This window comes from Alosa alosa, chromosome 16, assembly GCF_017589495.1.
Source record: "Alosa alosa isolate M-15738 ecotype Scorff River chromosome 16, AALO_Geno_1.1, whole genome shotgun sequence".
NCBI classification, from domain to species: domain Eukaryota; kingdom Metazoa; phylum Chordata; class Actinopteri; order Clupeiformes; family Clupeidae; genus Alosa; species Alosa alosa.
This window is the reverse complement of record NC_063204.1, coordinates 31,865,857-31,893,599: the sequence shown is the minus strand read 5'-3', so window position 1 is coordinate 31,893,599 and position 27,743 is coordinate 31,865,857. Positions and strand designations below refer to the sequence as shown.

General features: G+C 41.2%; 1 protein-coding gene across 2 annotated transcripts in view; it reads left to right on the top strand.

Annotated features, from left to right (window-relative positions):
* Positions 1-27,743, top strand: part of eci2 (enoyl-CoA delta isomerase 2) — a 52,727-nt gene that overhangs the window by 20,722 nt on the left and 4,262 nt on the right. For both annotated transcript variants that reach the window (XM_048266015.1, XM_048266016.1), the window contains 7 exons: positions 969-1,067; positions 1,808-1,990; positions 16,737-16,806; positions 17,995-18,097; positions 18,225-18,345; positions 20,851-20,940; positions 21,948-22,091. In XM_048266015.1, the coding sequence (XP_048121972.1) occupies positions 969-1,067; positions 1,808-1,990; positions 16,737-16,806; positions 17,995-18,097; positions 18,225-18,345; positions 20,851-20,940; positions 21,948-22,091 (810 nt within the window). The remainder of the gene's footprint in view (positions 1-968; positions 1,068-1,807; positions 1,991-16,736; positions 16,807-17,994; positions 18,098-18,224; positions 18,346-20,850; positions 20,941-21,947; positions 22,092-27,743) is intronic.

The window sequence follows — 27,743 nt, the reverse complement described above, 5'->3', positions numbered from 1 at the left end:
TGTTTTATTGGCAAAGGGAGGCCTAAGAAGGTATTACAAGCAGGGGTGCCAATAATTGTGAGTGTAAAATTGTGTGTGTAAAAGTGTTTTTGTTAAAAAATATTTATTTCTTTATGAGATTTTCCTGTTTAAAAAAAAAATTGCTTCCCTTCAAGGTTGGATTTTTCCTATTTTTTTCCATTGTGAGATTACAATAAATCACCAAGAGATGATTTTTTCTGGGTTTTCGCCTGATTTGGGCTCACATTTTTCACGACATAGCTCCCCCTGCAGCTTCGGTAGCAAGTGACTGCTACGCTAAACCCCCACTAGCTAGCGAGCTAGCCATCAAGAAACCAAGCTAAACACATACAGGGCTCACAAAACGGTCGAGCAAACACATTGTTCAAGAGACTATCAAATCAAATTACAAAAACGAAGTTCACCCAAGGGTAGGCTACTTACAATTTCAACAGCAACAAAGCCAAGTCAGAGTCCGTTTTGCAGTCTTCTTAGAAACTACAATCTGACTACATTTTCAAGGCGCGATTCGATACTCCCGCTGAGTTACATCCGGATGTGTTCGGACCGCGACCAGTAAGTTGGATATTCGTTTTTTCCGCAGAGAAGCACTAGGGGGAGACGAAGCACCCACCAAACGACCCAAAAAGTGCTGTAGAACCATCAGAACGACTCTCAATCTGCATAATTAAGGTCATTTTTGCTAAAATGTTGCAAAGGGCTTCTTTAAAAGCATCTTATTGACCTAAAATCATGTTGATTTACTTACCTGTTACAGTTTATTTCATAAGAATGAGAAGATGATTTTCTTTAGCCTTGAATGAGTGGTAGTGGTAGAGTAGATGGACCCAAAAAAGTCATGATAGTCATGTGGGCCAGATAAGTCATGTGTGCCAGGTAAGTTATACTTAATTTGTATAACTCAGTATTATAAGTTATTGATTTGATAAGTTATTTTATTTGATTAGGCTACTCAAGGTCCCTGTAATACACCTAAACCTGGCATGTTGGATTTCATCAATAAAGCCAAATGGGATGCCTGGAAGTCTTTGGGTTCTGTGTCACAGGTTAGTACCTATGTCATCTTCAGAAATATCGACACTTATAAACTCTCTTTATTAAGTCAAGTTTTAGCTTAAAGGAACCATATGTAAGATTGTGGCCAAAACTGGTACTGCAATCACTTTCAAAATACTGAAGAGCGATGTATCCCCTCCCCCTCCCCCCTGACTCGAGGTTGCCAACCCTGATGGCGAAACACTACTGACTTCGTGATTAGTAGATAGGTGGAGGGTGGCGCATCAGGCCAAAACACAACATGACATGATAAAACACAACATCAACATCAGTTGAGGGCTGCAACTTCCTGACCGGAAGTATCCTGGCCGGACTACTGTTAGTGATATAAGTATTTGAAATGAACATGATTTCTTAATGTCTAGTGACATATCAGGGCCATTTTATGATTAATTGAAATATTTTTCTTACAAACGGTTCCTTTAAAGTAGTTTTTTTTTTTTTTTTTTTTTTTTTTTTTTAAACATAGATCTCTGTGGGGCATGAACATAGGGATAGGGCTCATGAACATGCCCCTAGAGTGTAGTGCTATAGCTGCCTGTAAGCTTTAGTTGTGGGCTGCAGCAACTCGAGCTAAGTAGAACCGACTGCTTGCATTTTTTTTCATACTGACAGTACTCCGTGACATTGAGACAGACATCTATGTGAAAATCGTCAGAATTCTCCTTTAAGTTTTATTCAAACCTTATTTGAAGTCCTAGAAAAGAAAAGGCCACTCTTTGTCTCTTAGGAGGAAGCCAAGCAGCAGTATGTGGATCTTATTTCTTCTTTGGAGACAGCAGAACAACCTGAAAGAGTCGCCCAGCCCGTACATGGAATATCCTCCTACCAGACACTACTGGTATCTACACAGGACAAAATCACTACCATTACCCTGAACAGACCACAAAAGAAGAATGCCATCACAGTTGAGGTGAGACATTTTCATTAGGATTTTGGTGGAATGTTTTTGCAATGCTGTCACAAAAATCACGTATTGAAAAAGAAAATCCGGTCTAAGAACAACCCAGGGTCTATTTGTCTATTTTTGGATGATAACAATGGTAAATTTCAGTTTAGGACCAAAACAAACAAAATTGTTGCTAGACCTGGGGGGTATTCCATCAACCTCGCTAAAGGCCAAACCTGGCTTATTTCAGTAAGTCTCGCTAAATTTAGTGAGAATTCCGTTCCATTAATGAGGTTAACGTGAATCCCAGCTTGGTAACCATGGGAATTTATGCCACAGAACTAACCTGCTCCGTAGCAGGTTAACTTTCCAGCTAAATTAAGCTGTGTTGCAAAAAAACCCAATCTGTCGGAAAACGAGTCCAAAAAGATGGTTTCTTCAACCTGTGCTCTCGTCACCTGTAGCCAACTTTAAAAATAGAAGTAGGCCTATAGAAACGTTTTTTTCCGACAGTGCACCAAGCATGGATTTACACATTCACTAGCTCCAAAGAATGTATGAAGATTATACGATTAAAAATGTTTTAACTTCACATGCGTGTGGTTCTAGAAATTGTGCTACTATCGTCACTTACGCTCGTGGTGGTGTAACGCAGCAAACGCATAGGAAAGGAATTCAATTTTTGCGTGTTCGCAGGTTCGCTTCCCATACGAAGTATTAAGGCTACATTGTTTATAACCTTGATAATGGCATTTTTAGTTATAATCTTGGATGAAAGACATATGTCTACTGCTGATAAAGGGTCATGCACATTTGGTAGGCTGTTCAGTGACAGCTTTTCCAGTGCAAGCCAAAGGATAATTATTCTGTAGCCTAGGCAGCTAATAATTAAAACTGCTTCATGTGTCAACGATTGTTCATAATTATAAAATCAACTGTGTGCTACACAGATTAAATACTAGGCATAAATTAAATTGAAAGCCATTGCATTTCAAACAACTTTATTTCAAACACTTTGGGACTTATGGGAGACAATAGGCTATTATGTTGATACTCATTTATTTTATGACCACCTAAACCTAGACAATAATTTAGAGTGAACTCTTTTAATATAAGAACGTAGGCTAATAGATAGTTTTGAATATATGCCAAAGTTGTATTTGAGTTTATACCATTTATTCATTCACTCGTTTTGTTCAAGCATAGACTATAGTCTATGTGTTCAAGAGTGAAGCCAAAGTCAAACTCGCAATTGATTTCAAACCATTAGCATTGTTGTTTTAAATGTATGCTTTCATTATTCTCCAATTTCTGTAGGCAATCTATTTTTTTCTCTCAATGTTAAATTTGATGACTTTCGATGAAAATCCTGTAGATGGCGCTTGCCTATCGAACAGGAATCGTCTAGTATTGTCTTAATTTTACGACATATATCGTCTTTTCGTCAATCTACTGTTTTGGTCTACTTTTCTACCTCGTGCACGAGCAGAGATGAAGCTGAACTAAACCTCGCTTAAATAAACAAGGCCAAGATGCCGCTAACTTGAGTTAATGGAACGGCTTCAGCCCCAAGTGAAAGTCTACGCTAGTTCAAGCCAGGCTATTTCTGTTAAGCGCCGCCTTTATTAGCGAGGTTGATGGAATACCCCCCTGGTGTTTCCCTTTAGGCTTGTTGATTTGAAGTTTTTGCATTGTTTCACGAGTGTCGGGGATTTTCCTGTAGCACCAAAAGTGCGTTTGGCAACTTACTTTAAACTACCTCAGTGTAAAGTGATCCACTCATTTGTGTTTCATTAAGATTAAATTGTTCTTTAAGTTACGATGTAACAAAGCCAATTCCATTTTTGTTGGCCAAGCCAATATTTGGCAAACTCAGCTGGCAATTCTAAGGCTACAAACTGTAGGCCTAGGCCTATACCAAATAATATAAATCAGGGCTGACAACAAACCTGCCCATGCCCATTGCCCATTTTCACCAAATAAGATAATAGGCTAATAACTGTCATTATTTGCTCCGCTCTAAGATGCCCCCGGGTGCGTAAGTAAAACAAAAGCGTGCAACTAAGCACTTTTCTGACTGCGCACATTCTGCCCTTGACTTGACTTTTTATGTGCCATGGAGACAGTTATGTGTTTGGGAGGAGCTACTCCAAAATCAGGTGTTTCTTATGTTAGCAACTCTTGCACTCATTCTGCCACTGACTTAAGCACTTTTCCAACTAAGCACTGCTGAGGGCTGTATTAAGGTCGAGTGCCACTACAAGGTGAAACAGCATGCATATTGTTAGATGCCGACAGTAGGCCTAGTTCTAAATACCTGTAGGTTACACAGAACGTTACAAATTAACATTATAGTAATAGCTTAAAATGCTTAATTCCCATTACAATGTCACAAGGTGGAATATTTCTTTTCTTTCTATTTATTATTATATTTTTTATTTGCCTTTTGTATCTTTTATTGTTCTTGTTTTGTTATTTTGATTATTGTTGTTGTATGTTTTGTAACTCAGTCAATTTCTCCCTGAATAAAAAACGGTTGATGATGATGATTGATATTATGAGAAGCAGCTGCCATTCAAATTTTATTTCTCAACAGTGAGTTTTAAATTATGAATCTACACACCTCAGGCACGTTTTGAGTCTTTGTAAACTATTTGGATATTTGATTTAGTTTTTTTTAAGTATATTTAGTATTTTAGTATTTTTTTATTTTCTACTGTCTCTATTGTGCAGTGGAGTTTTTTTTATATTTATATACTTATATTACTTTTTCTGCTGTAAGTGCATGTTCTGTGTGATGTCTGTATGCTACTGAGATCAAATCAAAGACTTTGATCAAATCAAAGACTGGTTTGTGTTCTATCTGGATTTCAGAAAATATAAGAAAGTGGCCAATATTGAATATTTAATTATGGTAACACTTTATATTAAGACACACATAGACACACCATTAATTAGCTGCTTACTAACATGTATATTAGTAGCATACTAGCCATTTGTTAGTCATTATACGTCACTAATTAATACCTTATTCTGCAAGACCTTATTCTACCCTTACTAGACCCTTAATTAAGAATTTCCCCTTTGTAAGCTCCTAATTACCCCTTATTCATAGTTATTTAAAAAGTTGTTGCATATGAATTATGACCTAAATATGCATGGCTTAGTATGGGGCTTGTAAGGTGGTAGTACCACAAGAACAGTTACTCACCCCTAATAATACTTATCAAAGATGCTCTTTTCAAATGGAACTAGACACTAAACCACAAGTGCTAATAGTGTACAAATAACTCAAGAGGGTCATTCCACATCAATTCAACCAGGGCCCACGCACTTAGGTCTCAAAAAAATCTGAAAAAAATTACCAGGTGTACCTATGTTATCTAGGAGACACACTGTAAAATTACTCTTATGTAAGATCAATACTTTCCAAGATACAGCCAGTTTTACAGAGGGAGGGGGGTGTCGATTTTGTTCGGCCTCTTTTTTGTCAAAGTTCACAAGCCCACAACGTGAGAACTAAACCATGTAGGAGGCTCAAATTTTGCATTCTGGTACATAAATAGGAATAGTATGTAGCAAAATCGTCACGTTTGGTCTGGATGATCCTGCATGGTCATAGCTGTCCCTCAAAGTTGATAAAAAATGTATTGGAGTTTTTGGCTGGGCTCTGTTTAGGCCTTCAGAAGACATATTTATTAGGGGTGTAAAGATTAAACGATACGTATCGGTATCCGTTTTTAACGTGTAAGATACGGCTACATCGATACGTGAAGCCCCGTATCGGAAAAAAACCTGAAATGAACCGGTCGTTATATCGATTTACTTGTTATGAATCGGTGCACAACCTTTTCTGCTCGCTCAGAGGCTCAGACTCATTTACGTTCCAAGCAGCGCGTTCATCCCACTTCCGTTCATCCCACTATACGTGGCACGGAATTGTGGGTAATGCAGTTCGTTTTTGGTTACATTCATTGCCCAAAGTTACCTCATTACCCATACATCTATTGCAACTTAACCATGTGACAACTTGCACTCGGTCGGCTTTTGTTTTTCGAAATCCAGCGCGAAATTAAGCACTTATAGCATTCCTAAACAGCAACGATAGTCTGTAGAGTACCCTTACCTTTGATGAAGGGATTTCCTTAATGTTAAATAATAATTTGGCCCTTGCTGCTAAAACGATGCATAAATTATTAGCCAATGATTTTGTTCATATTCACTCAGACTTGTGGCATTTTAGGTTTCTGCATTAGGTCTACTGTTGGAACAAAATAAGCCCAGAGAGTTCATGGATTTGTACGCCTATTTTATTCTTGTAGGGTAGGCTAGGCCTATATGAGAAAAGGCCAAGAGTGTCTTAAGCACTGTTTTATTTTATTTCGGTATTGTCTTACCTCAACAAGGCTACAGCTCAATGAAAACAATCAGATATAACTCTGTAAAATCTGTCTATAAAAATGTATTTTTATGTTGTATGTGGCTGCTGTGCTTGACTGAAATGTAGACTATTCTTTTTTTCATTTCAATACAGTATATGAAACAAACCTCAGTTTAGATAATCATATTCACACATTTTGTTGCCTAATTGACAACCATGACCATGATAATTGATAATATAAAATGAATGTGCACCTTGAGCAAATTATAAAAAATCTTTCAGAATGGTTTCCATTCTTGAACTGCATCGAATTGCATCGAATCGCATCAGATCGAATCGTACTGAATCGTTTTTTATAAACATGTATCTTTTCTTGTATCGAATCATGCCCATGTATCTAGATGCGAATCGTATCGTCTTTTACATGAGAGATTCACACCCCTAATATTTATACTCAACATAGGCTCTTGATTTATTTTCCTTACTGAGATAAGTAGAAACACTCTCACAAAAAGCAATGAACAGAAAATAAATCCCTTCAGGGTCTGAACAGCAGACCTCACAAGTCTGAAAAATCATTTTGGTTATCATTTTCAGAGCACCCAAACACCTTGTGGGAATATACAAAGATTTTTTTAATATGTTTTTCTCTATTCTCCATGATCACTGCTTTTTAAAAACACCAATTTGACTTGTCTTATGCAAATCTTTCTTTTTTATTTTCCACCCTGAACATGGGCAAAATGCCCCATTGACATCAATATGTTTTATATAGAGTTACCACAGTGCCACTTGTGGTTGTATAGAGTAACCTGTGGTAGCTCTATACAAAACATATTGATCTCAATGATGCATTTTGCCTATGTTCAGGGTGGAAAGTGAAAAATAAAGATTTGCATAAGACAAGTCAAATTGGTGTTTTTAAAAAAGACAGGATCATGGAGAATAAAGAAAAAAATATAAAAAAATCTTTGGTGTTTGGGTGCTCTGAAAATGAGAAATCAAAATGATTTTTCAGACTTGTAAGGTCTGCTGTTCAGACCCTGAGGGAATTTATTTTCTGTTCATTGTTTTTTGTGAGAGTGTTTCTACTTATCTCAGTAAGGAAAATAAATCAAAAGCCTATGTTGAGTACAAATATGTCTTCTGAAGGGCTAAACAGAGCCAAAAACTCCAATAAAATTTTGATCAACTTTGAGGGTCAGCTATGACCATGCAAGATTACCCAGACCAAACGTGACGATTTTGCTACATACTATTCCTATTTATGTACCAGCATGCACAATTTGAGCCTACTACATGGTTTAGTTCTTGCGCTGTGGGCTTGTGAACTTTGACAAAAAAAAGAGGCCGAACAAAATCGATACCCCCCTCCCCCTGTAAAACTGGCTGTATCTTGAAAAGTATTGATCTTACATTAGAGTCATTTTACAGTGTGTCGCCTGGGTAACATAGGTACACCTGGTATTTTAGACCTAAGTGCGTGGGCCCTGGTTGAATTGACGTGGAATGACCCATAAGTCTTTGTAATGCAGAATATGTTCCCTATTCTAAAGTTGGGTCTAAAATCGTTTTTTGTATTTGTGCTAACTTGGCTGTCTGCTTCTTTTGTGCGCTGTAATACACTTAAAAAGTGTGAATAGGAGGCAACTTTAGTTTAGGGAACACATGGGGGTTAATAAGTGCCAAATTAATTCTGAATTAAATGTGAACAAAGACCCAACTTTAGAATAGGGAACATATTCTGCAGGGCACTAGAACATGGGGGGCGGGGGATGTTCACTTTTGCAACATACCTCTATAGTAAAAACGTCACCCAGGGATTACTATACATGCAAAATGAATCTTTACACGAAGAAATGCATTAACATCTCGGGTCTTTCTTACTAACTAATGTTAACATGAATAGTTAGCTAGGCTAACTTACACAGTATGCTTACAAAATGTTAGTTTATAACATCAAGTAGGTGGTTGCGTGCTTAGCATTTTTCTACGAAAGCAATTTTAAGATAGTTAACGTTAGGTCTTGAAAGCCAGTTAGCTAATGCTAACTGCCCGGTGCACCTGCTATAGCACGCTTGAGTTGGAAATGGCGGCATGGTACATGCAATAAAGTTCGATACTTATTAAACTACACCTTTTCCATGCCTTCGTAGTACAAACGTCACGTGGAGATTACTAGTCATGCTAAGTTACATGGAGAAGCAATTTTAAGATAGTTAGATCTTGAAAAAGATAGTTAGCTAATGCTACGTTTTTCTATTAGCAAGGGCTAGCTTCCATTTTGTTGTAAGGTATCGTGTGAATGAGTTGTCAGTCAAACCGTGTTTTACGACTATTTCCATATTATATTTCTAAAAATACAACCCAAACCATATTGAATCAACATTGAGCTGCGAAAGAGAGGTTCACTCACCAAAACGTCTTTGTCAGTTGGGAATATCTTTCCAAGTCAGGAGAAAATGGCTGTCGGTCATCCTCACAGACAGTGAAAGAAAGGTCACCCTCACGAAAAATTACTTCAAGGAGCGGTTAGGTGTCTGCGCATGCGCCATTTACGTGACGCAGCGTGAAATGGAGGTGAACTATGATAACTAGTGGATATGACAAGAAAAAATAAGTTGTACCAATTGTCATTGGTTTTCACCACTAAAACCCAAATATATAAGTTATCTGAACAACAGAGTTAAATTGAAGTCTACTTGGCTAAATATTACAAGTTAACATAACTAAAAGGGAAAATATTTTTTTACAGTGTAGGCAGCCAAACTTTTCCTCGTGCCCTGTCCATTATCATCAATGTTAAGCATGTTGTTTGACAGGCTTTCTAGTTGAAAAATTGTGGTAGTGACAACATTGCTGACTGCCGCAATCGCCTTGTCTAATGCTAAATTAGATTTTTCAATACTCCGAATGAGACGCCTCTGCACACCACATTGGCTATAAGGCATATTAAAATGAAATCAGTTGAAAAATAAAGACTTAGACTAAAGTTAATTGAGACCTCTAAGCTTGGACCATATTAATGCTTAGTAGACTCCCAAAATGGCCACAGTAGAATTCTCATGTCTGTGACATCACCTAGAAATCCTCAATAGACCGGTTTCAGGTCCCTAACAACCGTCGTTTAGGACGAACTCGAAGGACAAGCAAACCCAGAGCCGTATAGCAAGATATTGAAAGAAAGACGCAAGGTGCTTGAAAATGGTTAACTTTTGGCAGAGAAAAGAAGACTGAATTTCCCCTGTGTGGTACAGGAGACATCAAATGCTTTTGTAATGTGTCCGTTCAAAGCTAAAAATGTAAAAAGTTGACACTCCATTTGAGTCGTTTGTTTTAAGAAAGAAGACATGGGCTTGCAAGTAATGTTATTGCATAGGCCTACTATAAGGTAGCCTAGCTTAGCTAATCCATCATAGGCTACTTTCCTGTCAATTAACATCCAGCACAATGCATTTTGTGCATTGTATTTCAGCCAATCGTTCAATGTGTGGCCAGCAGCATAGTCTACTTTATCAAAGTTTATCCTCTGACCCTAGGGGGAAATGATTGTCCACCCCTGTCATTATGTAGCCTTTGAGTAGGTAATGTTCTCACTTTAATGTAATTATGACCGCCGCTACATTAAAGTGAGAACATTAGGTTTAGTCAGATTTTTTATTTATTTTTTTTTTTTTCGCATGCCCAAATTTCCGTCAATGATTCCCAGGACACTGAAAGACCGGGGTACACGAAACTTGGTGGGCATGTAACCCCACATGGATAGCATGGAACCATCGTTTTTCGTTTTGATCTGTAGCCCCCGCTGGACTGGACCCCGAAGGAGGGTAGGGCAGACACAGTTTTCTGTGAATATCTCGAAAACCGTAGGGTTTAGGAGGACCATTTTTTTTTTGTATGTTGATCTCAAGGGGCCATGTCAACCCATTCCATAACCACTCATTTCATGTATAGCGCCACCTAGTTAAACACAAAAAAGTAAAAATGAGGTGTTGTAATTGAAAGTATCTGTGACCTAACATAGTCAAAACTGCACGAAATTGGAAGTGTAGGATCATTATGACACCCTCTGTATGCACGCCAAGTTTTGTGGAATTCCGCTCATGGGGGGCCACACAATAAATTAATTTATGTTACTATACACCAACTGGCCTGTAGGTGGTCGGAGACAGTTTTTCTGTGAATATCTCGATAACCGTGAGGGCCTAGGAGGTCCACCTTTTTTTATGTATGTTGGTCTTAAGGGGGCATGTCAACCCATCCCATTACCACTTATTTCATGTATAGCCACCTAGTTAAAAAAATTAAAAGCAAAAAAATTAGGTGTTTTCATCACAATATCTCTGGCTGACAAGGTCAAAACTGCACGAAATTAAAAGTGTAGGATCATTATGACACCCTCCGAATGCATGCCAAGTTTTGTGTACTTTCGCTCATGGGGGGCCTTACAATAAAATAATTTATGTGTACATTTAGTGACGTACACCAACAAGGATTCCCGGGACACTGAAAGACCGGGGTACACAAAACTTGGTGGGCATGTACCCCCACATGGATAGCATGGAACTGTCATTCTTCGTTTTGATCTGTAGCCCCCAAACCCCCCCCCCCCCCTGGACTGGACCCCCAAAAGGAGGGTAGGGCAGACACAGTTCTCTGTGAATATCTTGAGAACTGTAGGGCCTAGGATGACCAATTTTTTCCGTATGTTTGCCTCCAGGGGTCATGTTAACCCATTCCATGTGCACACATGTGCATAAACAGATACACACGCACACACATACATTTACAGTAATCATACGTATGACACATACTCACACAGTAGACATATGTACGCATGCATGCACATGCACAAACACACATACGCAGGCAAACACACAAGCACGCACACATACACACACACACACACACACACACACACATAAACATAAATTTGTACACGCGCACAATTCAAGAATTTTTCCGTCATCTACTCCCTGAATTTTTGGTCATTGATGCCGGGACAATCAACCACCGGGTACATGAAATTTGGTGGGTATGTAGCCCCACTAGACTTTTACGGAAAAATTTCATTTAGGTCCCCCGGGACCACCACCAACCCCCCCCCCCCCCGTGCTGGGGCCCCTGAACCGCAAAAAAAACCCGTTTTTCCTAAATAACTACCTGAACCGTGGGCACTGAGGATGAAGAATCTTTTATGGTATGTTGGTCTCAAGGGCCCACATCAACCTGGCTCATAATCACTCATTTGTGATTTGCACCCCCACCCGGTAAAAAAATGAAAATGCAATATTATTCTGCTTTAATCGCCCCTATCTTCAGTTAAGATGTTCAGAACTGCACCAAATTTTATGTGTATGATTGACCTGGCATTCTCCGGGGGTATGCCAAGTTTCGTAGAATTTCATCCATGGGGGTCTAAAAAAAGAATTAGGTTATGTGTACATTTAGTGACTGTACACTCATTGGCCTGTAAATGGCGGTGCACACATATACACATGCACACACAGGCACCCACATACTATCGGTATTAGAACGGCCGATACATAATTACAAATTCAGTAGGATTAAAAAGAAAGCCAAAATAAATATTCATCATCATCATCATGGCTGCATTTTCAGTATTGGCTAGAAGTAGTCGTTTGTCCACTAGATGGCGCGATCGTTGCAGTGAGACGTAATTTTGTTGGAAGTTAAAAGTGGGTTGGAAAAACAATGGGCGCTTCATACAAGGACTGTAATTTACGCAGCGAACATCTAATAAGGATAGGACGATGTTCACATGAAGTGTAATTCCCATTTCTTCTTGAAGCGAAATAAATCTGAGGATGTTTATCGGACATGCTTGGTTTTTTTACTGCAGGTGCGTTAATCTTGTAATATCAATAAGGACCTAGGTAATGTTACCGTTAGCGTTGGTTGAGTGATGGAGGCATTTGATTTATTGCATTTGTAGAAAACTATAAATGCGGTTATACCAAGCAAATGTATAGCAGCACTGTTTGTATCTTTCGACTGTCATTTATTGCACGTGCTACAAAATCATTCTGTGCAATGGAAGATTTACCAATGTTACACCGGGTCTGATACAGTTTTGCCTATACATGCGTTGAGACTGAGGCGCCTGTTTATTTTTTTGTTTTAAGTGCGTGCAGGGTGTGAGGGGAATCGATGTGCTTTGATTACAGCTTGGTAGTTGTAGTCTGTGAAATTAAAAAAACGCGTGTGTGTGAAGTATCCAAACAATGACACCTTCATTTCATTATGGCTGCTTTAGCAAAACACCTTAAGCTACTGTGTAGTGGGTCCCATTTAGAAGTGGCTACTTCATTCGCCGCTTTCCTTGACTCATGGAGCTGCGTGAATGTTATTACAACTTTTCGCCAATTGATATGACAGTTTAAGTCCGCTTGATACTGTAAGGCGTAAGCCATTGGTTTCCAAAGGAGATTTTATTTGTGTCGCCAGCATAGCCTATTGACAATTTATGTTGTAAATATGCCTACCTTATAATCCTACCTGTAGCTTAGGGAAGCTAACAGCTTTCTATTAGGATCTAGTTTGTTAGTTACCGTTTTGTCATAACTCCCTGATGCATTTTTGCATTTAGAATAGCCAGAGCGTGTATATCTCAATCGGAAAATTAAACAATATCGGGTGCCTATGGACTAGGCTGGGTGAGCGCTATTTATTTTTTGATTTCTTAAAAGATTGAGCTTGGTCTGATGAAAGCCAGACTAGCCATGGACCTCAGTTAAACAATGCAAGGGAACATGAATCAGCCTATATTTGCACTAACAATAACGGACAAAAGCTCTTCAACTTTGGCCCGTTAAAATGTGTATGAACAGTCTAGCGACGCATTTCATCAAGGCCCATTTGGACATGTCAGTTATTTGCACCACTGGTTAGATGTAAAACAGCATTTCGTTTCAGACTAGGCTACTGTTACTTAATTTGTTCATTAACAATAACGTTTCAGACTACTGTTACGTAATTTGTGCATTGACAATAAAGTATTACATGAACTAAAGATGACTAAAATCTTATGTAGAAGAAGAAACATTCACAAAAAATCCATCCATCCAAAAATGACCTTTGTTTTTGATAGCTGTTGAAAACGGCATGGAACTGACAGAGATGTTTTTGTTTAAAAATACATAAATAAATAACATTATGCTGATACCTTTTGCTTTTCCCAAATACAATGTAGCCTACAGGTGTAAGTGACCTTTCATCAATCCAGTTGCAATGGATGAACTGTGATGAACTGGCCTACTTGTGATTGTTTAGAGATTTTAAAGGTTTTATAACAATGCTACATCTTCTTTGGCTATTCTACAATCTATTCACCTTTTCAGCACCAGTAGGCTACTTTCTGTGCAGCCGCACACACACACTCAGGCATGCCAAACAAGCATACACAAAAGTTTCAAGAGTGGGGGATGGAGTAAAATATGGAGACAAATTGAAGTGTGATTTATTTTCGCGGAACGGATGTACAAGACTGAGCGGCGGTCATATTTTGTACCGCTATGCGGTACATCTAGTTATAAACTAATTGTTTGTGCAGTCGAAGCCCTAACATTTACATTAGCCTAAGCCTAACCTAACTTTAACGTTACACTGACTGGCCAAATGTTTAGCCTACCTTCCGTACAATCTGTTGCTTTTTCATAGGTAAATCCGCTACACCTCTAGATGAAAACAATCCAGACTCGGCTACACCGAAATATTTCGGCAATTTGTTTTTATTCTTCATCTTATATCAAGTTCAGCCAGCTTGCTTTCTATGCGCTGTCAGTGTAAACAAACTAGTGCTTGTCCTCCGAGTTCGTTCTTGACTCGTACGGTTGTTAGGGACCTGAAACCGGTCTATAGGCAGGCAACATTACGGCTACACCCTAGCAACGGCTACACCCTAGCAACACCCCATCCATTGGATAGCTAAACAATTCAGTTTACTGTGAAACACTGAGGAAACTAACAAAGCCATAATCTCAGACAGTCCAGAGTCAATCAATCACAAAAATAAACCAAAACCTCTCTGCTGACACTTCAGCGCATGTCCAGGTGAGAAAGATTCAACACCAAACTCCACCTAAAACACTGGTGATGACCTTCATAGGACTTTGCAACCTGATCCCACCAGCCAATGGTCTACATGGCTGTGAAAACTCAGTTTTGGGCCGACTTCATAATTTGGTGTCAAAACTAAGAGACTCCAACCTCTTCTTGTCTACCAGGCCCAACCAACTCAGCAACTGCAAGAATGCAGACCTTTTCAAAGTGGCATTGCTACCTCCTTGTCTGGAGACAACAATCAAATTACCAGTGGAGTGAAACAATTCTGGAGAGCCTTTCACCAAGTTTTCAGTTAACTGTTGCGCAAACTCCAGAATCTTCCCTGGCTGATGATTCACTGTGACCCACTGAGGCTGAGCCACCCCTCTTTCAGGGTCAGGAGCATCAACAAAATCCTAAAAAAACACATGTTCCACAAATAACGGGCAGCGGTGGCCCACTGGTTAACACTCTAGACTTGTAACCAGAGGGTTGCCGGTTCGAGCCCCGACCAGTGGGCCGCGGCTGAAGTGCCCTTGAGCAAGGCACCTAACCCCTCACTGCTCCCCGAGCACCACCGTTGAAGCAGGCAGCTCACTGCGCCGGGATTAGTGTGTGCTTCACTGTGTGCTGTTTGTGTTTCACTAATTCACCGATTGGGTTAAAATGCAGAGACCAAATTTCCCTCACGGGATCAAAAAAGTATATATACTATACTTATACTTAAATAATCCAGCCCCTGTCTCACAATACCCCTTCACTTCTGTAGAGAGACACCTTTTACTTAATTACCATAGCCAGTTCCCCGACCATCGCCACCAGCAGTACAAGCTGAATTCAGCCCAAGTGCAGACTCATGGTCAACCAAAAGGAGCTCTCCACTTGTTCGGATTCAAAAAGCCAAACACTGTACAAAAGATCAACATGGATCAATTGATTTTTCAAATGGCAACTCAGAGCCACCCACAGGTTTATCTTCAGGACCCAAAACTCTCAATCGGCCACTCAAATGCTCAGCATCCCATATACTATCAGAGAGATCAACAGAGGACTCCTCCTCTTTGCACTTCATAACAGGGCAAGAGGTAGGGTAACCCTCAGGCACCACACACCTCTGCTAGTGCACCATTAAAGATTCTGACTCACTGTCCTTCTCTGTGCACTCCTCAGGAGAATTACAAATATTTTACAATTACAAATATATTCTAATCTACACCATTGGCTATTCAACCAGGAAGCGCCTGAATCGTCTCAAAAGTTTAAAATGACTCCATGAATTGTACATGCAGCAGAGTGCGTAACGGCACAATAGATTTGTAATTGAAAGACATAGTAAACATGGAGCGTTTTTACCGGTGGAATATATTTGTAAGGAAAGGACATGTGGACAATACTGAATATCTCACCTGAACTCCTCCTCGACTGCCCTATTACTGTCACCCTATCTGGATTCCTGGCCCGTACAGCCTAGTGACCCATCACCTGCCTACGACAATTCTGCCCGGATTCCTGGCCCGTCTGCCGACCCACCACATGCCCCTTCCCTGGACAAATCCAACGCTGGACTATTTGAACTTTCTGTCACTAAATCAGGATTAATGAATTATCAAACCAGATACGTAATCACCCCACCTCTTGTAACTTTCAGCTCAAGTGCTTTTTAACACCATATCTTATTCTCTACACCTGACTATCATATGCATTTGTCATGTATACAGACCTTACTGTCCTGTATTGACCTATAGGCAGATGGGTCAGGCCCTTGAGTCGTGGATCTGCTCGAGGTTTCTTCCTATATGTATCTCCAATTCTAGGGAGTTTTTCCTCGCCCCTGTTACCCATGGGCCTCTCTCTTTCTTTTATTTTCTTCCTTTCTTTCTTTTTTCTCTGATTGCCTACATTCTGTAAAGCGCCATGATACATGTGTAATGTTTTGGCGCTCTATAAGCACAATAAATTGAATTGAAATTGAATATTGTTTGTCATTGTTTTGAAAAGTCTCAAATCAGTTTTATAGTTACAATTCCTGACACACACACACAAAATACATGAGACACATTTGATCCCCAAGGTGGTATAAAGGTGTACCTGCAGAAAAGATTTCTGACTCTAGGACAGCTTTTTGTGCGTAGAGCATTGATAGGTAATTGTAGAATATTTGCCACCTGTAAATAGACAACACTATACACATGTGAGCAATGTGTTCTGTTAAAGTTAAAGCAAATTCTTTTCTGTGCTCATGTAATAGAATTTACTAGTAAGGAAAACAAGTTACAGGATGTCTACCTCTAATGCTTCTTCACTTGTCTATGCCATTTTTCACAGATGTATAATGAAATTATCAAAGCACTGGACCAAGCTGCTAAAGATGATTCGGTCATCACTGTCTTCACAGGTAAAGACATACAGATGTGTGGCTGAAAATATCAATTTCGACCTCAACTTTATGATATTTTGACTTTCACTTACTTGAACTGCATCGTATAATACGACAAGACATTCATTTATCATGTAAACCGACCTTACTGTTCTGTACTGACCCTAGGCAGGCCCTTGAGTCGTGGATCTGCTCGACGTTTCTCCCTACATGTATCTCCAATTCTATGGAGTTTTTCCCTGTTACTCATTGGCCTTCTCTGATTGTTTAACACTCTGTAAAGCGCCATGAGACATGTGCAATGTTTTGGCACTTTATAAGTGGTATTAAATATGAAATTGAATTAAAATTGTTGTCTTGAGCTAAGATGTACCAATGCTACCTTGGCATACAGTGCTGCCATAAAGATAATAAAACCCTTAAGATTTTTAAACATATACTTTGTTATTTATTAATTCATTAATTTAAAGTAGCACTATTGGTCCCCCTTATAATTGAGAAGCACAATAATAAATGAACCTGTTAATATAACACATGTGTCTGCCTCTATGGGAATTTAACATAGGGGTGTGTTTACTTATGCTCCCTGAATTTTAAGGTAGAACATTTATTTATTTATTTATGATTTATTTACGATACATTATTCACTCACAAAGAAAAGTGTCCTTGAAGGTTGGATTTTTACTCATTTTTTTATTAAGGCATTAAGATCAATTTCCAAAAGATGATTTTTTTTATTCCTCTTTTTAGTCAACTTTAGCATGGGTGTGCTAACTTTGTAACGTGACTGTAAAAGATGATGGATGAGTTGACACCATCTCTCAAACAAAAATGTCTCTCAAAAATGGTGTGGGGAAATTGTGATTGTCTAGGAGTACTTTGGTGCTGGTAAGGTGTGTAATTTGAACAAATTAAAATTAAGGGTATAACTCTATTTCATGATAGTTTTTGGAAAAAATTTTCCAAGTTGTGTTTGCCCATTCTTTTGCCATTCTCTGTGGATAGCACACCATTCTCATCCTACATCAGCACTGCGATCCAGAGCACAATAATGGCACGTATTTAGAGAAGTAGATGTAATTTAATGAAATTGTAGATGAATCCAGAATGAATTTCTGTAGATAAATATATGTGCTTTATTTGGGGTAATTCAAACATTTTGAATAGGAGTGTGTGTGTGTGTGTGTATCTCTGTCAATGACTTAGGTAGTGGAGATTACTACTGCAGTGGAAATGATCTCACCAATTTCACCAAAATTCCTGAGGGAGGGATGGAACAGATGGCCAAGGATGCAGGAGAACTGCTGAGGTGAGAGACATGTAGTATGAACAGATTAAATGCTGTTGGATTGTTAAAACTGAAAGAAAGTATTGACATTACAGTTATGATTTTAATGTGATGCACTGACAGTTTATGTATTCTTTGTCATTAACAGACAATATGTGAAAGCCTACATTGACTTCCCTAAGCCTCTAATAGGTGTTGTAAATGGTCCTGCTGTGGGAGTATCAGTCACTGTGCTCGGCCTTTTCGATGTGGTGTATGCCACTGAAAGGGTGAGATGTTTCTTGATTCACACAATAAGTAAAATTGCTTAGACCCCAAAGGAGAGCCTACTGCTGAAAACAGCTTTTCTATGTTTAAAGATATGCATGTTAATATCTGTGGTTTATCCATTATTTTCACCTACATTTTGAAGTCACTAGTCTCTTAACATCATGGGTCAGCACTCTTGCTCACAGCACAACACTTGCAGCACTCTTACTCATAAACAAATGCTTATTGCCAGGAGACTACCCACTGAATCATCACCCACAATTAATCATCAAAAGATTATGTTTTATACCTGTTTTTTGTCAACTTTACCCAAGGTGGCAATAATTCTGGAGGGTACTGGGTAAGTGCAGTCAATGTAGCCTTGTCTAAAACAGCCTAGGCTATGTTACACAATGTTACTCACTGCCTATTACAATGGGAAACGTCTGGTAGCCAAAACACCCTTCATCCTCTCTCTCTCTCTCTCGTATGCCCACACTCAAACACATGCCTTAACATTTCTTACCTCGGCTCTCTGTAAACTTGCGCAAAGTAGCATGTTGATATTACTTTGCTTGCTGACTATCAGATACGTTTTACTGGTATAACCTAGAGAACTTTAGAGAAAACACTCATAAAATGCATTCGCAAATTAAAGCTGCAGTTGGCAAGTCTGACAGATTGAGGGGACTTAGCCAAAATTTTGAATGTTTACAACTCTCATGCCCCTCCCCCACTACCACCGAGCACCCTCTCATCAAGTTTGTGCTCGTCAGTGTGCACCAGACTGTGATTGACAGTCAGATCTCACACAGCCCTGCTCTGATTGGTAGAAGTGCTGTTTTTTTTTCTAAAACCGGCTGATTTATGTTGTTCTGTCGGAGCATAGTGTCGGTTTTAGTGAATATGATAAAAAAAAAACATTGCAGCTTTAAGAAGAAGAGATGGAGAAGGAACAGAAGGGGAAAATCTCACCTTAGCCTAATGCAAAAAATCCTCAGCGCTTTGTTAAACAGTGTCGTCTGTTTTGTTTTATTTTTCTGTAGCTAAGAGTGTCTTTTTTTTTTTTTTTTTTTAAAAAGTGTCCCACGTCAAGTGCTTTTTTGAAAGCTGATCAATTACAGTAATAGTAATGAGATGTTTATGTCCCATAACAACTTGTAGAAATTGAGATGGTAGCGGTGGAGAAACTTATTACGATCAACTTTGAGTACAATGAGCTATATGAGACATGAGAGTTAAGCTATCACCATTCGTTCGTGGAGTTAAGCTAGACATGTCACAAATTTCTTGGTCAGTGTGTGTATGTGTATACACTTTGTTGAGCAAAAGACTCTCAAATGCTTTTTGCTGCCAGTGATTTTTCTAATCAAATAACAGACACCCTGGCCAACTTTTCTTGTCAAAGAAAGATGCCAAGTGTCAACATGGCCCAGTGTTTCCCCTACTATGTATTCAGCACTGGCGCCGCTCCTAGAATTTAAGCGCCGATGTAAAAAAGGTTGCCTAATTAAAAATAAAAAAACACACAAGTGAATTTCAGCAACAGCTGCCATCCGTTCATCTCCAGGTTTGATGTCAACAAATAATAGTAGGCTAACGCTAAAGGCGCAGTCAGGAATTTCACAGGAAATCACATTTGTTTGTGTTTATGTTTAAGTTTATTAGCAGATGCAAACATAGCCTATTATTTTACCAAGGAACCAAATTAAACACTTCAGTTAAGTCAGTCAATTAGGGTATTCCAAACTTTTGACAGGCATAGGCATGGATGGATTATGAACCCTTTGGACTCAGCAGCAAAAATGTTGTTTTGTGAGTTTTCCCCTTGTTATTATATTTTTGCAACGTCTTTGACATATTCTGGTCACGGTAAAATATTACTTTAAAATGACGATAACGTTGGTTCTACTTAATGGATCCAAAAACCAATTAACTTAGCGTAATCCCTGAACCTTCCCCTTTCGATAGTCACCAGTGGATCCATGCCGCTGGAATTCTGAGGGTTAATGTCTATAAACTTTGCGCCTCTGACCCTCCGTTTCCAAAATAGGGCCCTTAATGTTTTTGGAGATCCTGTTATTACCATGAGTGGTAAGCCTTCAGCCACACACCAATGGGCACTTCTAATATCACTGATATCAGAGTTATCGCCTTAGATTACCAAAATATTAACAATATTAACCAAGATGTTTGGGATTTACAACTTTTGAAAGTCATCTAAAGCATTACATGGTGTTTTGAATAGAGCTAAACGCAGTTAAATATTTGGCCCCCAGCAACTGAAGGTTTGATGTATACCCCTGAACTTGCTTTTGAAAAGGAATGCTCCCACAAGTGGTACATTTGGGAATTCTGCTATACTTTCATTCAACTATTGAAGTAAAAGTATATCACAGGTACCTTTGGTTAACCTTACATGCGATGACCTTGTTTGAAAGCTGGCTACTCTCAGTGTCTGTTATTTTTTACCATGAAAGCATAATCATTTATGATAACAATTACATGCATCTTAACCCTTACAGGCAACCTTTCATACACCATTTAGCCAGCTTGGACAAAGTCCTGAGGGGTGTTCGTCCTATACCTTCCCAAAGATGATGGGTGCTGCAAAGGTATGCACATATCAGTCATGCTAACCATTATTTATAGCAACATAATGGTGCTCCAGATGGTGACAAAACTTCTTTAGCTGTCAGTCGCCAGTGGCAGCTGTACCCCAGACTAACACATATCCATTAGCCAGCTTATATAACATCATGATTTCACAGGGTTCAACTTTGGCATGTGCTTGTCTACATTTGCAAAACTCGGATGACTTGCTTGATCAAAGTAAACATGCACTTCTTGCAGGGTTCAGGCTTGGGTTAGAGCAGCCTAACTGCCCCCATCATGCACTTGTCTTAGGTATGGTACCACGCTGCAACCACAACATGGCTAGAGGAGAGGACAGGTTTAAGTTAACATTAGGTAAAAGGCAGTAGGAATTAGTTCTCTAGTGCTTTCTCGCGCTATGGAAACCATGCTACCTGTCTGGTAACAACTAGTTGGTTTTCTGGTCTTCATTTCAGCTCACTAATGTTGTGCATTGTGGATTTATCGCCATTATCATCCCAAAGGCGAACTCTATGTAGAAATAGTATAGTGTATGGATAAACAGAGTGGAGTTCATTTTATTGTTAGGGCTACACAATTTAGGGAAAATATCTAATTGCAATTTTTCTGACATGTATTGTGATTTGCAATATGATTTTTGAATGTCAATTAATTGATTCAGTTCAATGTTCCAAATGTTTTTTTAATTTGTGCCACCCCTGATTGGTGAGCATTGGTGTCATTTGATATTCCTTTGCATATTTGACTAGGTGTAGTCCTGCCGATGGATTTTTTTTTAGTGCAGTGGTGTCATCCCACTTGTCTTGTTTCAGTATGTCAGTGTGAAAAAAGTATAGGCCAATATGGGAAAATAAATGTGGGATAGTATTCTGAAAAATATTTGAAACAGAGGTAACTGTGCTCATCATATAGTACCTTTTGTTTGAAGATAAAGCATTATGTCTGAGATCTAGTCAGTTGGCAAGCTCTCAAACCACAACCACACATTGTGTTTTTCCCATTTTAGGCTAGTGAAATGCTGTTATTCAACAAGAAGCTCACAGCCACCCAGGCCTGTGAGCAGGGTTTGATTACTGAAGTCTTCCCTGACAGTAGCTTCCAGACAGAGGTGTGGACAAGACTGAAAGCTTATGCAAAACTGCCTAGGAATGTGAGTACATTTATCAATCAAAACACTATCACACCTGTGCGTTATCCCTTGCCATATGTTTCATATATATTACATACCAAAGATGGAATATTCATATCACTTCAATCTGCAGAACCAGTTTTCTGAAATGGTTAGAGTTAACTGTGTTGTTTATTGTAAGCACAACACAGGATTGGCACGATTAGCACATTAGCGATTTACTTGAAATGAAAATATACACAGGTTGCTGTAAAGGTTTACGGAATTAAACATGGAAAAGTTACAACTATATGCTCCTTCAATAATTGTACAGGCTGAATAAGTATTGACATTTTATACAGTGTCTTTGATATGCATAAAATGTACGCCAAAAAAATGTAAGGAAATTGTTTACCTGGTAAAATTACCCAATGAGTTACATTTTTTAGGTAATTAGTTCACACTGAAAAAATAGATATCCAAATCGGTAAGGTATAGGGATCGACCAATATGGATTTTTTAGTGCCTATACCGATACCGATTTTTTTTCCATCAGCCTTGATGACCGATACAGGCTGCCGATTTTCTTGAGCCGATATTTGGAGCCGATACTGCTTTTGCTCCCTCAATTTACATCATACAAATTACACATAATTACAGAAATGATGTTATTGAACTTATGGATGGGTGCACTGCATATGGTTAACTGTGCAAGGGTAAAAGGCTTTCATCAACATCTTACAACAGAGCATTGCTTGCTGACATATTATAAGACATAATTCAGGTCATCACAAAATGTCATTTGTCAACACATTTAAATAATTTAAGAAAACAATAAGCCTGAAAAGTAGCCTAGCTATTGAAATAACCACAAGTGCTTGATTTGTAATTTAAGACTGCATGGTTTCAATTTTTCTGTCTATATTTTTAAAAAAAAAAGCTGCCAGATTTGTCAACCACAGAACATAAATCAGCAGAGGAAAATAACGCGGTGTCAGATGTTTCTGTTCTAAACGGCATCAACGTTAAAAGGTTTGAAAACATATCTCTCACAGTTTTAAAAGCTCTCCTTCAGGTAGCGCAGCACTCTCATATCGCTGTGATGTGTGTGTCCCACTGAGTGAGACAGATAAGACGCACACACAAACTTCTGTTTGGTAGCTGACGAAAACTCAACCACCATTGAACTGGATAGATAATGATAACGTTAGCAAACGGCTCTAAAAACAAGTAAGGCATACACGGTAGCCTACACTTAATGATGTTTTCTAAACAAAGTTCGGGTGGAGCCTTCGGGATGATTGACAGCAATTAACTCACCCACTGCCGCCGCAGGGTAGGCCTATTTAAGCCGACCTCCTTTTCCATACGTCACACGCTCCGACGTTCGCGAAATCATTCAGTCTGCGTATTGTTCGCTTTGACAAGACAGCTCTCATGGAACTGGAAATCCACGCCTCTTCCAGCGATCTGGAGGACAACTTCGTCCCGCCAACACCTGTCACCCAGGGCCCTCCGCCGGGCAAAAAATAATCTTATTCGTTCCCCTCGCCGCCAGCGTAGGGAATCAGGGACACAGGGTCGCAGAAGGTGCTCCTCTCCTGCCCCGTCGGCGGGCAGCATTTCAGCTCAGCAGCCTCAACTTCGCGGCAGCACCAGGACCCAGCGCCAGCAAGCGCCGACCCTACCCACTGGACAGTGGCTCGTGATCCGCAGCACTCTCCATTCCCGCGGCATCGGCGTTCCGTGGGTCGGATAGGAAGTTCCATCTCCTCCGCCTTCTAACGCAGTCGGATAACCCGGTCTTTTTTAAGCCCCCGCTCCCTCACTTTGTTTTCCTCCCCGACCAGGAATCAGGCTGCTCTTTCTGGCATCCCGGGCGCCCTTCCTTCCGCGGCCATTCAGCTGGACCTAAGCACACACCACCAGCCACCTCGCGAACCGGGCACGCCGACAGAACCTTCCGGCACCACACGCTTCAGAGCGTATCATTCCGCTGCTTCAGCCACTGCCACGTCAGCGGCTCAGGCCCATTCCCGCCGACTTTCTTTCCGCCGCATCTCCGCCAGTATTTCGGGTCCAACCCCACTTCTCCCAGGCGGCCCGGTAGCGCAAGCGTCGCTTCTCCCCACCCCTTCTTTCCTCCCCCATCCACCTCCCCCTAGCCAGGACTCGGTCCAGGGCTGCCCCACCTCCAGTCGTTCCGGCGACTGCTCCCTCCCTCCCCTTTTCCCCTCCCCTTCCATTCCGGGAGCCACGCCTGTACTGCACGCCTCAACTCACGAAGCGTCAGCTCGAAGAGTCACCTCGCTAGCTCCCCATCTCTCTTATGAGTTAGCGAGCACCTGGTCTCAGCCGGCGCCGATGGCGACAGCGTCGCTACTCCCCCTAACCCTCTTTCCTTCCCCGTCCCACTTCCCGCCATCCCTGTCCCAGGTTGCTCCCCTTCGGTCGCGTCAGCATCCTCCCTCCCCTTTTTCTCCCTTCCCATCTCTTCCCCGGCTCCGCGCTAGACCAGCCCGCCGCAGCGGGTCATCAGCATTCAGCGAGTGCTTTGGATCACGACGTCCCATTCCGGCTTCCAAGCTATTCATTAGCCACAGCAAAGGCCCTGCCCCCGCCTCCCCACGCTGCAGCATTCGAACCACCACCCGTCACAGCGTCCACCAGGAACCTCATTTTGTCAGGTGCAGACGTAGACCTTTCTACCATTCTTCCCTCCCTTCCTATTCCCTCTCATAACCGGGATTTAGTTTGCGGCGAACTGGTTTTGTCTTTAAAACATTCTGGCCCAGCATCAAAAATGCTGTCATTCCCCGAGTTCACCGTAGCTTTTACCAACTACACAGAAGTCGTCTGTTTCGTGTTCCCCAGTCGATGCAAAGAGCTAAATGACTACCTGGCCATCATCGCCGGCCTAGCCGTATCCTACGGGGGAGCTCATTTTCATACGTAGGCTACCACTGGCTGTTTTCAGCAAAATGCGCTACCAGAGTCGGCCTCTGGAACCAAAACCCCTACTGGGGCGCGCTCGATATGGAGCTCCATAACCGCGTTTTCCTAGGACTTAAGCCATCTTGTCCCCTCTGCAATAGCCCCAGTCACGGCGCGGTCGAGTGTCCACTAGTCAACTCATTCCCCAGGGCCGCCCTTTCATCTCGCATCTCCTAAACTGCGCTCAGCAACCCCATCTCTCGAAGACGTCGTATCTCTAGATGCCCAGTGTCTGGCCGATATCAAACTCTGGAGGATGTTTTAGACAAATGGATGGTCTGTGCATGTTCTACGACGACTGCCAATCATCTCCAGAAGAGCTCCAGTTGTACACCGACGCAGCCCCCTCAACAGGCTTCGGAGGCTTTTTCAAAGGGCGCTGGTTTGCATCCCCGTGGCCACTAGAGTTCAGAGAGCTAACAACTGGAAACGAATCGTCAGCCGTGTTCGAACTCTACCCCGTAGCCATCACGGCCCTACCTGGGGGAATGAGTGGACCTCCAAGAGCGTGCTAATCCACAGCGACAACGAAGCCATAGTGCACGTCATCAATAACTCGAGCTCAAAATCGCCTGCGCTTTCCCCTCTTATTAGGCGTCTAATCTGGATAGCAGCCAGCTACCAGCTTATTATAAGAGCCGCGCACGTCCCCGGTTGCCACAATGAAATTGCTGACTCTCTCTCTCGTCTTAAATTCCAGAGATTCAGAAGCTCGGCTCCAGAGGCGGACCCGTACCCTACTCCACTCCCCAGCTTTTCGGAGACCATCTTCCCATAAACCACCCCCTCAGCTATCTTCAGCCCATCACGGCCGACCTAGCCCTTCAAGCCCTCGCACCCAGGACCATGCAGTCCTACTGGACTGCTTGGTCGTGCTTCAAACAGTTCCACGCAAAGCACTCACTACCATTTCCCAGTTTCGATGCAGTCACCATATCATCATTTGTATCATCATATCATCGCCCACACTTCACTCGGGATCAAAGTCTCTTCCATTAGAGTCTACCTAGCTGGCATTCATTTCTTCTACAAACGCCCCCACGGCTCCGAATGCCCCTTCTCCGACACCAGGATAGGCTTGTTAATTAAAGGTATCCGTAGGCAACATCCAGTCCCCCAAGACTCCCGCCTTCCCATTACCTCAAGCATTCTCGCCACCTGCCTCGCTACCCTTCGCAAAGGGTTCATGTCACCGCATTCCGATTCCACCATCTCCGTTATGTTTCTAATGGCCTTTTTTGGGCTGCTGAGATGTAGCGAGTTTACATGCCCTTCGTCTCTCTTCATTCCCGATGTCCACCCATGCATCGCAGATCTAGAGCAGCTAGACCAAGACACCATTCGATTTACCATCAAACAGAGTAAAACCCGAAAGTTCCGAAAAGGACACTCCATATCCATTTAACTCCGCCTCAGATCTTCAGCCTTTCCAATACCTATCTCACTACATCTCATATCGGTCAGCTCAAGCTTCGTCTACTAGCCCGTTCTTCGTGTCAGACGAAGGGCTACCCATCACTCACCACAGATTCCAGACACTCTTAAAAACCATTCTAGTCAAATCTGGTTTTCCCGCGGATCGCTACTCCGCACACTCCTTCAGGATAGGAGCTGCCACAACAGCTGCGCTCAACGGCTTATCGGAGCAACAAATTAAAATACTGGGCCGTTGGTCCTCGGATGCCTACCAGTCTTACATCCGCTCCAATCTAGCGGATTTACGACTTCGCCAGCAAGCACTTATGTAGTTGGTAGCGGCCTTTCTCTGTGATCTTTTGGGGTGCAAGCGGTCATCGCTCTATCGCGATATCCGCTCCAGGCACTCCAGGACCACGGACAGCTACACAAAGTTTACCTGAAATGAAGTGTTGGGTCTTCTATTCGCGGACCCTGATTCTGAAGGGGAATATCTGCCTTCAGGAAATGACCGTGATTCGTTTAGTGAGGCTTCAGATGCGTCCCTGCCTTCAATGATGCAGCTGGACAAAGTGAGAGTTTACTCCATAGTTTAGCTTACACCAAGCACAAACGTTCAATCGTTTGCCCAATGTCACTGGTGGGAATAATGTTTCACGGGTTCGGAGTGTTCATCGGGAAGTTAGCAGGGTGTTAGTGGTGTGGCGAACAAGGCTGGAGGTAGCCTAATAGTGCTAGCTTCTGTCTTTTGCCTCTCCACAATCGCGGCGACAGTAACGTGGTGGAGCCTTTGTCTAATGCGACTGGGTATGTTAGACGAGGTCGAAGTGCTCATAGGAGAGTTAGGGGGAAACGTAGTGGCAGTATGGGGAGTCGCAATGAGAATGACAGTAGGCCTGGTCCGAAAGGCGCAAATTCTCTCCACTTCAAGTAGAGGCAGATCTGGCCATGCTGCTCGCGATGGTGGAGGTGGTGACACGCTCTCCCTCTCCCTCTCCCACGCGCACATTAGGTCATGCATAGTCTATCACAAGATGATGGGAATGCCGGCCCTGTATGGATAGGGATAGGGAGTCATTATCTCTACAGCAAAAGGCCTGCTACATAAAAAAAAATGTTTATTTTATTTATTAGTAATGATTTACACTGTTGATTTGCTATCTATTTCCCTGATCATTTAGGACATACACTATGTGTTCCTTTTTGTGTGTTCATGTCCTTGTGATGTATGTGTCTGTGTGTGTCAGCTAAGAAAAAAAACATCAACAAAAACAACAAAAAGAA